This window comes from Plectropomus leopardus, chromosome 13, assembly GCF_008729295.1.
Source record: "Plectropomus leopardus isolate mb chromosome 13, YSFRI_Pleo_2.0, whole genome shotgun sequence".
Lineage (NCBI taxonomy): Eukaryota > Metazoa > Chordata > Actinopteri > Perciformes > Serranidae > Plectropomus > Plectropomus leopardus.
The window spans coordinates 18,386,743-18,404,042 of NC_056475.1; the positions used below are offsets into that span (position 1 = coordinate 18,386,743).

Sequence of the window (17,300 nt, forward strand, 5' to 3'; positions counted from 1 at the left end):
GCTGGCAGATGTTAAAAACATGAAAATAACTGTAGCTGTCTTTGTGACCATCTTTTAGTTGCTTGATTCATTAAAATTTCATGCACATACTCATCTGATTATTTTTGTTGGAGTCTTAGACTTGAGTAAAACTGTGTTATTATTTTCAGTTGCATTGTCAATGTGAAAAATAAATTGCATGAAGAATTAAAGCCTACATTCCTGTTAAGACATAAAACAGCTTCTCATTTTAGGCTGTATGTGTGCTGCCATGAGAATTAAATGCTGTAAATTATGCAGCCAAATGCACATGTGACTACTCAACTTATACACTCGCAACAGATAATTATTCTTGGCTTAAAAATTCTACTTACTAAATGTATGAAATGTTTACATTAAAACAATGGCATTTTTAATAAAGCAACTCTGCTTAGAACCTGGCAAGACTTTAAAACTTATTTTCCTATATAAAAAATTAAGTAACATGCAGTAGGTCAAGGTGCCAATATTTGTGTCCTCCTGAAGAATTCGATTCTCTCTTTCTATCTGTAAATGCCATGACATTAACAGATGTGATTTCACAAACAAGTCTGAGCAATGAAAACTGTTGTTGTTAAAATGATATAGAGTGAATGGACCAGAATAAGAGCCCTCATCAAAGTGTTTGTGATGTAGGAGGCTGCATCTCAGTAAATGAACAAGACGCCAGGTGGCTCAGCCCTTAAGAAAACAATGAGTAATCACTAGTCCACAGTACAAGAGTCAAACTCATGAAACAGTGGTTTGGTACCGTGACCAATTTCACGAAAACACGCTGTGCTTTCAACTCTTTTCTGTTGGGGCACAACAGCAGATTAGCTCAAAGGGTTGGCTCTCCCGCCGCCCATAAACTAAAACACATTTCCAGTGGGTGAAGAAAAATCAGCAAAAAAACTGTCAGTAACTGCAAAGCTTTGTCTGTTGGATGAGTTCCAGTTGCAACCAGATTGTGTTGTCACCACATGAGGTGATGCATGGCTACATGGTAGCTGCACAGGCCATTCACTCATGACCATCATGTAGCATCAGGTGATAGATACCGTGAACAAGATAATGCTACCATCAGCATAGAAGGCGTGCAGAAATGCTTCATGACGACACTCTGATATCAGTCATCTTAAAAAGCTCAAACAGCAATGTTAGCGAAACATTCACTCAAACCTTTGTGTCGATGCTCTTTTTTCTCAACTAAATGTTATGCATATTCTTCTGGCATTTTCTTATATAATCATAATTGGTATTTTTAAATAACAACTTTGTATCACATAACAAATGTCAGGAAACCAAAGCCCATTGAACTGAAGTGAGAAAAAAATATGTAAGAGACGCAAAAGTGCTCCTTCTAATACAGGCAGGACATCCTTCAACAGTTTAAGTCATGCGAATAAATAAGCGGCTTAGGGTGAAGAGAGAAACATTAAATAAAATAAAAATAAACTCAGATCAAACTTGGCATCATCAGTAAAACTGTCGCCAACAAGTCAGTCCAGCTGGTAGATGCACGCTGTTTACACATCTCTATTTGACTTCCAAACAATCTTGGAACAGTTTAAAAAGAGAGCAGAGGGAGTTTGAGAGTTCTATGCATAATAGATGCAGGATGAGACGAATCCCTCTCTCCCTCTCTAACACACAAACTGTGCTACTGTACACACACACACACACACACACACACACACACACGACTAACATGCTAGGTTATATGCAAAAACCCAAACTTACACATTTGCAATACAGACACTATGGTCTAAACTTCTTTCGAAATTAAAGAGTACGCAGTCAAACAGAATCAAATTAAAATGCAGCGATGTTGGTGTAATTTAAACAGATATTAGCACCTAAAGCGGCAGAACTCACACTGTGTAAAATCAACAGCTAAAAAGGAAAGAAATGCTAATTCTGGGGGAAAAAAGGCTATTCTCTCATCCTGTTGAGAAGCACAGCATTCGATTTCCATAAATATAAATATAAAAAAATGCACACACCAGATGAACTGTGTCTCATTGGGAAGAGGCACGTGTACACTCCTGCATGCAAACACACACACATTAATATAAACAAGCACAAAGCAATAAATATGATATACATGCATGTGTAAGAAACCACAGAAAAACCCTTATTCCTAGCTTTACCAGAGGGTCTTTCATCAACCAGGAGAGCAGGCCTTGAACAAGATGTTGGAATTACAGCCAGCATTTAAAATGAAATGCTTTAAAATGCATTCTTAACAACAACTACAAGCGAGAGCTGGGCCAGACTCATTACTAATGTTGGCCTAAATGAGTCTATCAAAGACTCTCTCTAGGACGCCGGCCAAATTCACACACACCGACTGAGCATTGCTCCGTTATACAACCCACACTTTCTGTAAAGTCTTCAGTAGGAGCATTGAATGTGGAAAGGCCATTGTGTTCTCTGAATCCCCTGTGAGATGGTTGATGTTGTCCTGTGTCCCCATGACCTCTACAGATACTGTCAGTCAGACTTAGAGCTCTCTGACACTTTCTTCCCGCCAGCTAACACTGACTCACATCGTCATAATCTGTCCACCCATCCATCCACTCAGTACCCATGCTACAAAGCAAGAACCCCTCCGAAACACTTACTAAGAAGGTTTTTTTTTTTTAATTAGGAGAATTTCTCCCGTTAGCAACAGCCCTCTTCCCCTCAACACTCCACTCCCATGTTTCCGCCCGCATGCCTGCCTCATCACATTTTGCAGACTTGGGCAGATTGGAGCGCTGGAAGGCTGAAGAGGTGGGAAGGCGATGGGTGGGGAAGGTGGTAGGAGGGTGGACGTGGCAGGCAGAAAAGAACAGGACAATTTCTTTGGGGGCTTGTTGAAGGCTTGTGATGTTGGCAGATGCTACAGAGAATGCAAGGACAGAGGTCAGCAGGATCTGGACCACAGCGCTTCCATCACAACTCTAAATAAATTCCCCTGCATTTGTCATCATCTCTGCCCTTCTTCTTCTCTGTTTTTTTTTTCTGCGTCTCCCTCTGTATTCCAGTGTGTACACAGAAGCCTTGGGGCAAAGTCTTAACCTTAAGCACACTGAGGAGAACCTAGAAGAGCAGCATGACTAAGACTGCACACAAAAAAATGCTCACAGACACACAAACACACAAATATGTGCGCAGACTCACCTAAAGATTCAGACACACACACACACACCACACACCACACACCACACACACACACACACACCAAATGGTCTGAAAATAGTTTTCATTCTTATCACACCAAATCCCTGTGTCACCTTCTGGCACCTAAATGCAATTAAAATTTGTATGTGGAAGGGCAACCAAGTGAAAATCTACTTCACATAATTGACGTGGCTGCACATGCCAACTTTAATGCTTGTCCCAAAACCCAAACACACACACACTAATACACACACACACACACACACACACACACACACACACACACACACACACACAGTTTCATTAATTAGAAATGGCTTGTGTACACACACATGCAAGCACGCGCGCACAAACACACACACACTCGCATGCACAGAGCCACAGTCATGCACATACATAGAGGCAAACAGGTAGAATGACAAATTAGATTCCTTCAAAGTATAAGCTAATGATTCCGACTCCATTATTATTACTGGAGCAGCAGCCTCAGAGTGGGTGATAGACAACCTCCTTAAAGCCGTTCAATTACAGAAACAGTTGGGGGTACACAGGGCAGAGACAGAAAAGAGGACAAGACAAAGAGAATAAGGAAAGGTAAAAAAAAAATAATAAAAGAAAAAACGGAAAAAGAGGAGAACAAAATCAGAGCTTAAATTGTCTACACATTCTTGCCTTTTTCTTTTCTTTTCCTTTTCCTACATGTATCCATTTCTAAACAACCCTTGTAACTTAACTCTCGGTCTGGAGTTAACTTTTTTCCCTGTGGCCTTGTTCCCTTCCATCCTTAAACACAGGTTTGTAAATGACATGAAGTTTAAGCGCCTGGATTTCTTCCCCGTCTCTCACTCTCCCACATTCTTGGTCCGCGCTATTTCCCTTCTGGTAATGTTATGCCCTATAGGCTTCCTCAAACTCCAACACATAATTAGAAATTTTCATTAGAAACGACATTGATCTTGAAGCTACCCGTAAGTGGCTTCTAATTAAACGCGAGGGATGAGGGAGACCATTCGGCGATAAACCTAATTAATTAGATAGAAAGTTTATTAGTGGCACATACCACTTACAGTCTACTTTTAGTCGAAAGCATCACATAATTGTGTGCAATGACACTTCTTAAAATGGCACAACGTTCAATTTTGGAGTTCTCACATGCTCTTCCAACAGCATACGGTAGTTCAACCAGCACTCCTAATATGTGAGCATCACTATCTCCATCCCACAGCTAAAACAAGAGAACCATGACTCTAATCCATGAAGTCATAGAAAGGCACAGCCTAGAGCTGCTCTATTTACAATGAATGGAAGACTGACTGTGGATTTGTGTTTAGTTAAACGCTTATATTCAAATGAGACTGACTAAATCCATGTCTGTTCACAGAAAATCTTCTCTGATAGTTTTAAATAAGGGGCCAAAATCCATTTAACTGCAATGAGCTATGATCCTCAAATGTTTAGTAGCAGGGGTTGTTTTTAGCATACCTGATGTTACTGTCAACTTTGTGATTTCCTACTTTTATTCCAAAATGGATCGAGTTGGACTCAACTGTGGCTCATACTATAAGTGTAGCTACAGAAAGCGTAAGCACAAGTAAGTAAAATATGCCTAAAAAATGCTAGTCCTGCTTTTGACGTCTAAGTCTGTCAACATGATGGATTTGTCCCTGTGTGACTTCAAAAACGTTGGTGCAAAACAGGGGTTTGATCCTCACACACCGACACCAAAACCCTGTGTTTACAGTGCTTGTTTTGCAACACTGAAACATTTTCTGCTATCAAACTCTTTGGTACTGTAGCTATGCTTATGTTACGTCATCTGCAGAGGCTTCTTTCATTCGTCTTCAAACAGCAGCCAGCTGCCCGACTGAGAGAAGGATTTTCTGACTCACATATCAATCTGCTTCCAGCCAAAGTTTTCATAAGGAACTGGCTTAGAGATCTAACTAAAACTGCAGCTCAAATAACAATATTTGTTTTTTGTCGTTACACACTTTGTGGATTCATTTTCACCTGATCTACTGTAGATCCCGTTCTCAGACTCCAAGGCGAGCAAGTAAACCGATATGATACATAATACTAAAAACAGCCAGATATAAACAAGTTGGATTGTTAGTGTCACAGTTGTGTATAGCTTTCATCATGGTTCTTACATTCTGGCCCTTTTTTGTGGACTTCACTGAATCATACAAGTGCCCAAATCTACAACCAAAGCCAATGAAACAAAAGTACTGTAATTCCAACACCTTCAGTAAAAAGGAACATATCAAACCTTAGTTCACATTTTCATCGCCTGCAATTTAGTCTTCAAGTAATTTTTTTTTACAGTTCACTCATAGTGTAAAGTATGCACTCCAACTACATTAATAAAAACTAGTAAATACATATGATTTAGGGACAGATTTAGCCATAATTTAATTGCAGAAGTAGATGGATTAGTTGATTTAGAAAAATTTAATCTGCAATTATTTATTAGGCAGAAGTTTTAACATTCGCTTGTCATTTCCATAAAAGGGTAAAGTGAATAATTTTTGGTTTTGGACAGTTGGTTGGGCTAAACGACACACCTGAGGGTGACACTTTGGGCATGAATAATTGTTATGGGCATTTTAAAGAATTTATATCCCGTTATTTTAGAGACTAACTTAGAAAACTGCACTCATTAGAGTACAAATCTCCATCAGGCTGCCGCATTCTGGTTGCCGGAGCTGTTCACTGCCACTCTAGACAATTCTTTTAATTTATGCAATTCCAGCAGAAGGGCTGCAACACATCTCATAAGATAAAAAGTAATTTTGAGGATAAATGTATTTTTAGTAGGTAAAACAATGTCACAAATCATTGATCAATAAAATTATTTAAAATTGGAGTTTTGATGGTATTTACTTTTTCTGTCGGCTACAACAAAACAAAGTGGGAAATAACAACAACAATAAACACAACTAAAACAGAAAAAAAAATTCACTACTTAGCCTTCTCATTTTCTTTAGGTAGATGCACAAATATCTATTACAAACAAGATAGCAGCTAGGATAACAGAAATGATGATTTATTCATTTCATATTGCGCCTAACTTCAGTGGATCGTAACATATCGGGTATGGAAATAATCTACAAATGCGAGTGAGGAGTCAGTGGTTAATGACGGTATACAACAGTTAATAAAAAAGGCTTTTCAGCAATTTGTTAATCACTGCAATGACAAGAGATCCTAGATGATACAGTCATAGACATGCACAGAAAACATGAAGCCGATTGGTCCAAAAGTTTGGGAGATACGCTTTGGACAGATGGATACACACTCAAACACTCGCTCACTCTTGCACGCACGCACAACCGAATTGCATGATCACCCTCCAGGCTTTCACCTGGTGGAGATAGTAGTCAATTTACCAAGCAAATAAACATCAGGTCAATAAAAAAAGAACTCATTAGTGGCATCCCCATTCATTGAGATGCCAGTTATCCAATACAGCATCTGATAGCAAAACGGGTTGCAAAATAAAATAAAATCTGTTTTATAATAGCTTTACCTTTGAAACATAATTTAATCGAATTCACACACACAAACAAAAAACAATTTCTCACTTACATCTGGTGCTGTGTAGTCATGAAAGTGGTTTCATCTGGCCCGTTTCTGTTTCGTATTTATTGTAATTTGGGTGAACAAACCTTTTAAACAGCCACTTTTCTGTCAATGTTAGTGCATTAAATTCTGGCTTCTTCTATTTATGACTGCCCTGCTGTGTTTTTGTGTGATGGTTTATGTATGTGTGTATGCACTGCACCTTCTCTCCATGCCCCAAGTTTTCATTCTTGATGTCACTCAGTGTTTTCCAGTTTGTCTTTGCTCCGGTGCCCGTTGACCTCATCTCTGTCAGGGATTGGCTGTCGAGTGCAAAGCCTCCCCGGTCATACCTGTAGTGTGGACATTGAAACGCACCGCACATATGAGCGGATAAATGTATGCGTATACACACCTGTCAACCAAAACAACACACATACATTTGAGATACTATATGGCATGCATTATTTAGAGTGAAGAGAGACAAAATGAAAAATGAAAGGGGGGTTTCTTGAGTCAAATGAAAAACACAGACAGTGTGCTTGAGTACGTGGTCCCTGGAGACTGAGGTAATTAAACTACACAAGAAATACCATCAGTATTAGTCATCTGTGAACATGTCCAAGAGTGTATCCATCTCTCTGTGAAAAAAGAGGGTGTGAAAGCAAGTGGGTTTGTGTGTATTTGTTTACATGTATAAATATGTGTTACATTAACAGACTTTGATTTTTTCCTGTGAAGTAGAAACTAAACTGTATCTACCATTATCTCAAGAAACCGCCTTCAACCATGACTGAATTACTCCCTTAATCCCTTAACTGATTTACAGCCGCTGCATCTGTATCCTGCAATCTATTTTATCTGACCTATGGCTGTCTATCATGGACAAATACATTCATACTTCAATCAGCTTTTTATATTTGCATACATTCATGTCTTCATACATGGTGTCTTTGCTGAGGCAAAAAGAAAAACAAACTCTGCCTGTGTGCACATTCCATCTATTCATTTATCTACCTTTTTAATATTCCCTTTAAAATCTTAATGCAGCAGCGTGACTCCTGCTCTGTATTCTAGCCGAGCAAAGCAATCTAATCAAGGCATCATCCAAATTCATCAGTTTGCTTCAATTATGCAAGCAAGCCTGGTCAAAACAATCCCACAAAGCACCACATCGCCACAGGAACTTGAGTCAGACAGATAGTCTTTGTCTTTGCAGATCTACATTTTAAAAAAGGAGCGGAAAATTCTCTGTCATTCTTTGTCATTCCTTCACCGCTGTCAGCATGTAAACAGGAGAGGGGACCAAAAAGCAGCAGAGATGAGGGGGGAAAGTCAGGGATTAGAGAAGAATGAGAGGAGGAATGAAAGGAAGGAAGGGCGCTGTTGAAAAAAAAAAAAGAAGAAGAAGAAGAAGTTATTTAGCCCTTTGAATGTCTAGATGCAATGGTGTATTGACCAGAGACTAATAACGATAAGATTAAAGCTGGAGCAATGGAACCTTCCCCTCCTTTCTCTCCAACGCACAAAATCACACACACACACACACACACACACACACACACACACACACACACACACACACACACACACACACACCACTCTTATAGTAAGAGCTATAACAAATGCACAGGACACACAAAATAGCTATTGTTCACAGAGCAATTAGTCAAATTTATAAACCAGACATTGAGTGAGCAGAATACCAACAGGTACCAACAAACTTTTATTTACTGTATGCACACTTTGAAGCTGTGAGTTCAGAGTTTGCTGCAGTTTTCAGCCTAAGAATAGCTTTCAGTTTAACATACAAGCAATCCCATGCACACTGAAGCATCGATATGTACGTGTACACACACACACACACACACACACACACACACACACACACACACACACACACACACACACACACACACAGGAGGAAATAATTACAAAAAAAAGGCAGGAAAAATGTATTTATATTTCAGCAGTGGCCAGACTTGGGAACAGCTTTAATGAGTGAATGAGTCATAATTTAAAATCCCTCCACAGGAACTGCTAATAAGAATCCAGTCTGACGCAGCTCACCATGTCCCCGTCTTTCTGTGCACGTACAGTAGCAGTTCAGAGCTGGAATACATAAATACCTGTGTTCTGCTTTTTCTGTTATTCCCTCCATTCAATCCTGTCTACATCCTGTCAAGAGTCCCGCTGGGACTGATGAGGCACATGCTACCAGTCTGTTGGCACGTGATCATCAGAGCTGTGCACGTAGGTCTGCTCATCTGTATGTCTGAGCATGCACTGTGTTTACTATTTATTCTAGGATATTTTACATATAAAGGCAAAACGGCAATGAGAGGATACAATCTATTTATATGTCTGTTTACACATAATGTTACTTATGTGTTACTTGGGATAAAGTGATGGGATGTCCCTGTGCACTGTACATGCCAGCATGTGAGGACAATTCTGTACGTGTTTATGAATGTGCGTGTGAGTGTCGGTGTATGCATGCACGCCAGTGTGACTCACCAGGCCCGCAGACTGAAGGCCTCTGGTATGTCTGGGTTGACCATGACTGTTGAACTGAACAAAGCAGAGAGAGAGATGCCCCCGAAATCAGACAAGCGGGCTCCTTTGATGGCGACAATGGGCTGCCCAGAGCCGTCAAACTTTTCCGCCTGGAGAAAGACCAAACTGTGTCAAAGACAGTAATTGAGGAGAGAAAGATGGAGAACAAAAGCAGAAGCAGTTGTGTTATTGTCTCTTATGTGTTTGGCCTGTTTCTGCGGCTTGAGGAGACCAGAAAGTAATATGTGGTATGATTTGCTTTTATAATTGGACAACCTACAAGTTAATTTGAAAGTCATTTTTGGATTTTGGCAAAGAGGAGGGATTAGCTCTTGCAGATTGAATGAGCTTAGAGAAGAATAGTGCCATTTCATGCACATTCGAGAGTTATTTAGCCTTCCGTCTCAAATCAGGGGACTCTGGTCCAAAACACTCCTGAAGGTCACAAGGATGATTTGACCGATCCATATTTTATAGCCCAGAAAACCCAATCAAACGGCTCTGTATGCAAGAGCACACATAGAGATATGTTACGCACACAGACGGACGGGCACCTCCATAAACACACGATTAATTAGAGCCTGCACAACATCTTTTTATGTTAAACCGCAAATCCATCCCTGGATACAGACAGAGAGCCAGGAGAGAGAGAGAGAGAGGAGAAGAGAGGGAGAGAGATTATAGTTATTACCTCCTCTCCCCACAGTGTGACTGTCACCACTTTGCCAGTTGTGTCTATTAAGTTGAGGGCCCTCTTGGAGACTTCTCTGCTGGTCTTAGTGGTGATACGGAAAACATCCTCAGCGTCCTTGCACACTCCAATCACATCTACATGCAGAGAGAGTTCTTTTATATCTCTATCTATCGATAGCTCATGAATACAGGTAAACAAATACACCTAGATTGAGTTAAAACAAAAGAGAAAAAGTTAAGTGTTATGTGAAGAGTGCCTTTTGAAATGTCTCCACATGGTGTACAGAGTAAAAATGCCCACTGGATATATTCTACATAATATGAAGTGGTATCACATCATAAGCAGCAAAAATGCAACACAGCAGAGAGTTGACAGGCCTCTGATGCTGCCAAGTCACAGCAGACTGACATAAACGCATGGATGTATTATTTAGAACAGCATAAATGTCATAAAAGGCTGACTAACACCCAGGCCCATACTCCAAATCACAACAAACACACTCATTCCTCATTCATGTTTCCTGTCATGCTCAAGGCCTAAAAACTTCATTCAGGATTAATGCACTGAAGAGCAGTCGCTGCACAGCTCTAAGAAGGTGAAAAGTTGGGTCTATGATGACGAATATTAAAATACTAAATCAGAACAAGTCAAAATAATTTGGAGAGCGCTTTTGTGCAACAAATAGGAATTTCACAAGTTAACAGAAAACAGGGAAATGAAAGACTGAATCAATAAATTCAGCAAAATATGAGATTTATTATTGCATACCAAGAATGTATTTTTCATCCGAAATTGTTGCATTAAAATACATACCACCTCACATTGTGCCAATCGCTTTTACACACTGACTCCAAAACTTGGCCATGTTTCTTTTTTACCATCTGTTCATTGATGGAATAGTGCGAAACAGGCAGCAGTTGTGTGTTTGCATTGTGTGTCCTTGTGTGTGTGCACACTATACGATCCAAACAATGACCACTTGAAAAATATTGCTCTGTAGCAGAGGCTCCCAACAGGTGATTCCTGCTCCAAAAGTAGGTTGCGGGCCCATTTTGGGTGGCAGCTAAAGACTGTATATAAACATGGGTGACATGGTCTCTCTTATCACCGCTATGCTTAATTGAAGTTTAAATATCCCGGATAAGGCCGTTGCTATCTGGCACTGGTGACATCATTCGGGGCAGAGCCTGCACAGTAGCGATATCTGTTGTCGGGGAGTTCCCACCAAAATATCTGTCCGACCAATTGCTAGCAGCCCCATTGGATGCAAGCGCATGGATTGGATGTCACAGCTGTCAATCTTGCGGAAAATCTCCTTTTTGTAGAATTGAACTCCAAAAACCAAACTTATCATAACAACTATCACTGGAACAAACATCAGAGTGATCAAAACTATGTTCAGTGACAGAAGCCATCTCTGGGAAAAATTATTTACTTTTAGTTTGTATTTAGTTTTTAGTTTGGCCTATGAACTATTCGCTAACATGGTGGGGAGGGGTTTATGACCTATACTGCAGCCAGACACGGGGGGGGCAATCAAGATTGAAAAGCTACCATGGATCTATTATAAAGCTACACTTTGGGGTAACTGTCATTTTGTTGATCTTTATATGCAGTCTATGCAAGGGACTCATGAACATTTCAGCTTAGTAAAAAACACTTTATTTTGATGTAAACTGAATTTTCAGGGCAGAGCTTTTAGTTTGAAATGCATCACTGAAGTTGATCGAGACGTAGTCTGTTCATTCCTGGACATTTCAAGTTGATTGAACTCTTCATCTGATACTGCCACAAATCTCTCATTTTTTTGTTTTTTTGGTTCCTCTCATCCTCTTCAAACCATTCATCAAAAATGAGACCGCAAAATAAATCAAAATTAACAACAAACCCATCCATTTTTTAGGCCTATCAATATTTCAGCCATTTCTTGCTCCAGCTCTGGCAGTTACGCTACAATGTTGCCATGGAGACGGATGTGGCAGAGTGATATTAAAGTTCTGAGGAAGGTGTGCTGTAACGCATATTAGAGCATGTTCTAAAACTCTTGTGGACCTATTTCGATTGCTTGGTCTGAACTACTATAATCTTGCAATTGTAATCTATGAAGAGAGGAACTAATGTCCAAGGAGAAATCTGGACCCCCTGGCTGGACAAGCTGGGAACCACTACTATATTGTTGTCAAAAACTCAGCAGCGTGCCTTCAAATGGCTTAAAAACGATTGTTTCGTGTTGTTTAATTTTCTGTCCATCATCTCATGGTGTTAATACTAGTGCCCACACCTTTAATGAAATGACTGGACAGAATTATAATATAGATTTTGAAAAACAGTCATTCTCTGAACTTCATCCTTCTGTCTGCTAACCTTTCTCTAAACTCTCCCTCTCCCTCCTCCTCTCCTGTTTCTCTCTTGCTCTCTGTCTGTGCTCTTTCAGCCCTCCTTAATTCCATTATGATTGAGACGATGTCATCCACCTCTGAACTCCATTATCACCACAGGAACAGGCTGACAGTTCTCATTACCATGTTATAATCCCCTATTTAACAAAGGAGCAAGGAGAGCGGTAGTGGATAGAGAGAGAATGGAGAGACAACAGTTGACACACAGGACATGTAACGCTGCCCCTCTGCGACCAATGCAAACACACTCCTCACGGTAAACCACTCAGTGCATTTCTAAACTCTTTAGTGTGTTGCTGTGCTGGCTTGCAATGCTGGCTTGCATTGCTCATACTTTACTTTAATGTAATCATGCAAAATTGCTGCTCTGAAGGTAAATCTACATGAATCCTCCACTCAGTAGGGTACAGTATATTGTTTCCACTTCTTGATGACCATTAATTTCATCTCTAATATGGAGTGTCCAACACTTATAATTTAGAGATCTTCTTGTGCTGCCGTTAAGCAGTTTCTATAATCCTGGCTGACACCATGCAGTACTGAACTGCACAATTTTGCAAAGTAAAATCTGCTTGTGTGATCACAAGTACCAATACATCACATGGACCTGTGCTGATGGGTGTGGTGAAAATGCACCAGGAATTGCTCTTCAATAGCAATGCTACTTATGCCAGAATGTAGACTTTAGTTACAACTGGCTGCCTATTTAAAATGCCTGTCGCAACATGAAACTAGTCTCATTGTATTTTTGTTGTGCGACAAACAACAGCAACAAGGCTCAATCTCAACAAACACACCTTCCTCCTACCACTTAGTCATTTTCCCATTGATTTTAGCATTCACTTCAGTGAATTGTTAGGGCTACATGGCCCTCCAAACACAGCTTTTTCAGAGGCACACTTTAAACCTCGTGCTAAAAGAAATCATCAACAAGAAGGCTGCACAAGTACAAACTCACAAATGTATTTTCTTCAGTACTGAAGATTTAAATATTATGACATCCATCATATTATCCTAGCTTAATGTCATTTCAGTTTATTATAGTCCTTTTCTTTTTGACAAACATAGCAAAAGATTACAGTGCTGAAGAATGCTGATGTCTCTGTAGCTAACGAGCTAACTTACATTTTATTGTTATTGTTGATTTATGCATGACAGTCCAGAACATTTCTTCCTCTCTGAGCAGAATTTCAGGGTTCAGCCAAAACGTTCTCTGGCGGTGGCACAGTGTGAGATACTATGGGTCTGGCAATGTAAGACTAACTCTTAAATAGCCTTTCAAAAGGTGTTACGTTTTGGTACAAACTGAATTGTGACACCAATCAAAAACTGTACACTGGATAACAGATTTCTAATTGTTTATTCTGTGATCAGATATTTCCTTAATTAAATTAAAATCTGTGCAGAATTTTATTTACTTTATTTAAGTTTAAGTTCTTGAATGGCTTCCTGCTTTAGCCTGTTGTTAAGTGAAACAAAGGGTTTGGTGAAAAACATGTCTTTAGTTCTTCCGAAAGAAAAAAATACTGTTTTGGCATCAATACCGAAAGTCAGGGATTAAATCAACACTTGTACTGAAAACTTTTAAATAATGCCCAGTCACACCCTTGAACTCGAATACAAAAAAAGGAGCAGTTTTTAAAAATTACAGCAACATCATTGTCAACCCTGTGCATCATCCCCCTAATAATATTGAGCAGACTGCATAGAGCGCACTATTGAATCACTAATTTCAACCCCAATCTACACTTGGACCATCCCAATTTACCTGTCACAGAGATAAGGCATTCCTGTCAGGCACAGAGGGCAGGCACTGCAACTAACCTCCATAAAAACAGTGGAATGAGCATCATCCTCTTTTTATCTCTTCTCTTTAGTGTATGCCTGAATTAACCTTGCCTCTGACCCCATCATAATGTATTCTTCCAGGACACCTGGTACATAACTGATTGGCACGTGCCTGTCTATTAGCTCAATCTTTTCCATCGATATCTATTACATGTAATTATCCAAATTGATGGAGCAGTTACAGAAATGACCCAGCTGATAACCTAAATGTTCCTATAATGGCAGAAGCGAACATGTCCTAGCCTCACAATACAAACCTACTTTTTGGTCACTCAACAGGCCTCAGACAGCATTTGAAGCATTTTTGCTTACAGAGTAGCTTTCATTCGGCATAGAACAAGAGATTTATAAGTATTTTGGGCATTCACCAATCTTATTGTACTATTTTTAACATTTTCTCTTACAGTTACTTCCCGTATCAATGAAATTTAAAGGTGCTAGCATATCTGTCATATGAGCATTGTTGGGGTAGGTAATTTTTGAAATGTAATATGTTACAGATTACTAGTTACCCTATTAAGATTGTAATAAGTAATGTAACTATTTTAATTACTTTCACAAACTAACTTAATACATTTGATTCATTTTAGATTACTTTTCTGACAAATGTTTTCACTAGAGAGTAAAGCTGAAAAGACCTAAGTACATATGTGTTGCACTCAAATTTTTCCCCCTGACTTTACTGACCCACATTGTCAAAATATGCCCAAAGAAGGCATTTCTGCACAGCAACAGAATGAATGTTATGTTGTACATGTAAGCTTTTTAGCAAAAAGAGCTATACTCAGATGTGGCCCATTCGGAAGCACCAACATTTAATGAGAAACTGCAATTTTATAAAATATTTTTTATTCACGACCTTTAATTACAATGACATTTTACAGTTGAAAACTAGTTACTCCCCACACTACATACAACAAAAAAAAATGGGAATATAATAATAAATATTAATATTAAATAAAATTAGAATAGAATATGATTTAAACTAAAAATAAAAAAAAAATACATATGTCATTAAGACAAGCTTAAGGCAAAGTAATTATTCTGTTTACCATGTTATCATCACCATGGCTGCAAATTTAATAATAGATTTTTTTAAATCCCTTAAATGGCATTTTTCAGGGCACCGACAGCTAGGTCGGGGTCTTTATGTAAGTCTATAGTCTGTAGTCTAACTATATTCCTCTGTTGCACATTGCAGTGTAGTATCACCAACTGTAGACTACACTGTCCTCTCATCTAATATTTCCATGACCATCTTTCATGTTACTCATGGGCCACTTTCCTTTAGAAAGACATTTTTTACTATTTAACTTCATCTCAAACCATTCGCTCTTTATTTCTGACACAGTGCTGCACAACTCTGATGACAGATAATTAACAGCTGTACTAATTAGTATCTAACAGTCCATGTCCTCTAACACCACCGCTGACACTGCTGGACTTCATCATTTGCTGATTTCTGATAGTAGGACCTGAAGCACTGAAGTGTGAAATTCTTAGTTCCACCCTTTGGTAGCATTTTTGTGAATGAAACTTACCAACAAACTAATGTTAGCCTGATATGGAAAATTTAGGAGTGTCAATGATATAAATACATCAGTGTCAGGTATGTGTGGGTCCTCATAGCCAGGAGGCATTCATCAGGCTGAAACAAGCTATTCACAAATAGCATGTCCAGTTAAGAGAGTTTGGTTGACCCAAATAGGAACACTCATTCAAGCAAATGTCATAGAAGAAAGTAAAAGAGATTTAGGACAAAAATATGAAGATGTTCCTGCATGAGGCCAACTGTGTTCTGGTAAGGCTTTTCTTTAACAGGGATGTCGGTCCAAGTAAGCTGTAGTACAGAAGATTATCGACAGTTTTCTTTGTCACACAGATATCAACATGAACATTTTTTCACCTCAATGGACTGACGCACGACTTACTGGGCTGTTGTCGGTCACTGCTTGCAATTTTCAAAATAGATGTACTGTATGTGGCAGCTATTCAGGAATGTGGTCAAAAGTCCTCCTTCTGGCTGCTCAGAGCCAATCACAAAAATAAATATCTGAATGAATTTAAAAAAAAAGAAAGCCACGCAGTTGCTGAATCACACTTCATTTTCCATTTTTAACACCTTGTTTACGTGGTTGATCACAAAGTGTGGCGAGGGAATGAGTCATGTCATCATCTGAACCCTAACCACAGATTGCTGATTGGGTTTGTCACATACATATCTTTATCAGTTGATTTTCAGTGTTTTGCAGCCTTGATTGCAGCCACAGCACTTATGCTCAGATCACACTACCTGCATGAGCTGTGTGTGAACTTCACGGCACCCCTTGCTTTTTATTTTGGCGCCCATGTTAACAGGTTAGAGCAGCCCCATTGCTAGCGAGAGCAGCGCAGCTGAGGCGTTGTTCGGCTGAGGCTCAGCTGCAGCTCATCTAAAGATTTGGAGTTACACCTATATTTTCCCTGTGATGCAAGCCGTTCACAGCAAAAATAGACAATTTCAATGATGCCTCCCTACAATATATGTTTCATGAGTGACATGGAAAATTGGTGTGTGTATGTCTGTGTGTGTGCGACTTGTTACATGAACAACCCCCGCAGGCATGAACAATTAAATCTGCTGTCTTTTAAGCTCATGACCAATCTTTCTACAAAATCTTGTGCAAGTCTGTGAGTCCATTTGGAAGTTATGCTCTTTATTATTTTTTTGCTACAGGCCACTCTTACTGCTCTGCCTCATGAACACAACCACACACCTTCACACACACACATACTTGACCTCCATGCCAAATGTCAGCCTCCTAGGTTTACAATTGTGGCCTCCAAAAGTAGAGGAAATTTTTGTGGACTGACCAATTGAGCAACCTAAAGGTTAGAGTCTCTGGTCGCAGCTAAAAATATATATAAACACTCTTTTTAAAAACACTTTCACTTTCAGTTAAAGCCCTCTGGTGGAGAGAATCCTGCCATTTGTTAACATAAAGCTTCAATTTTAAAACAAACAGATTTCCATTATCAAAGAAAAACTTAATGTTGAAAATTGGGACTGGGGGCACCTGGTGGCTTAGTTGATAGAG

The 17,300-nt window shown here is 39.4% G+C and overlaps 1 protein-coding gene across 1 annotated transcript in view; it reads right to left on the minus strand.

Annotated features, from left to right (window-relative positions):
* The window catches only part of LOC121952331 (replication protein A 70 kDa DNA-binding subunit-like), a 45,795-nt gene that overhangs the window by 12,803 nt on the left and 15,692 nt on the right, over positions 1-17,300 (minus strand). The window contains exons 11-13 of the mRNA XM_042498935.1: positions 9,974-10,110; positions 9,244-9,392; positions 6,950-7,079 (exon numbers count right to left, since the gene is read on the minus strand). Of these exons, the coding sequence (XP_042354869.1) occupies positions 6,950-7,079; positions 9,244-9,392; positions 9,974-10,110 (416 nt within the window). The remainder of the gene's footprint in view (positions 1-6,949; positions 7,080-9,243; positions 9,393-9,973; positions 10,111-17,300) is intronic.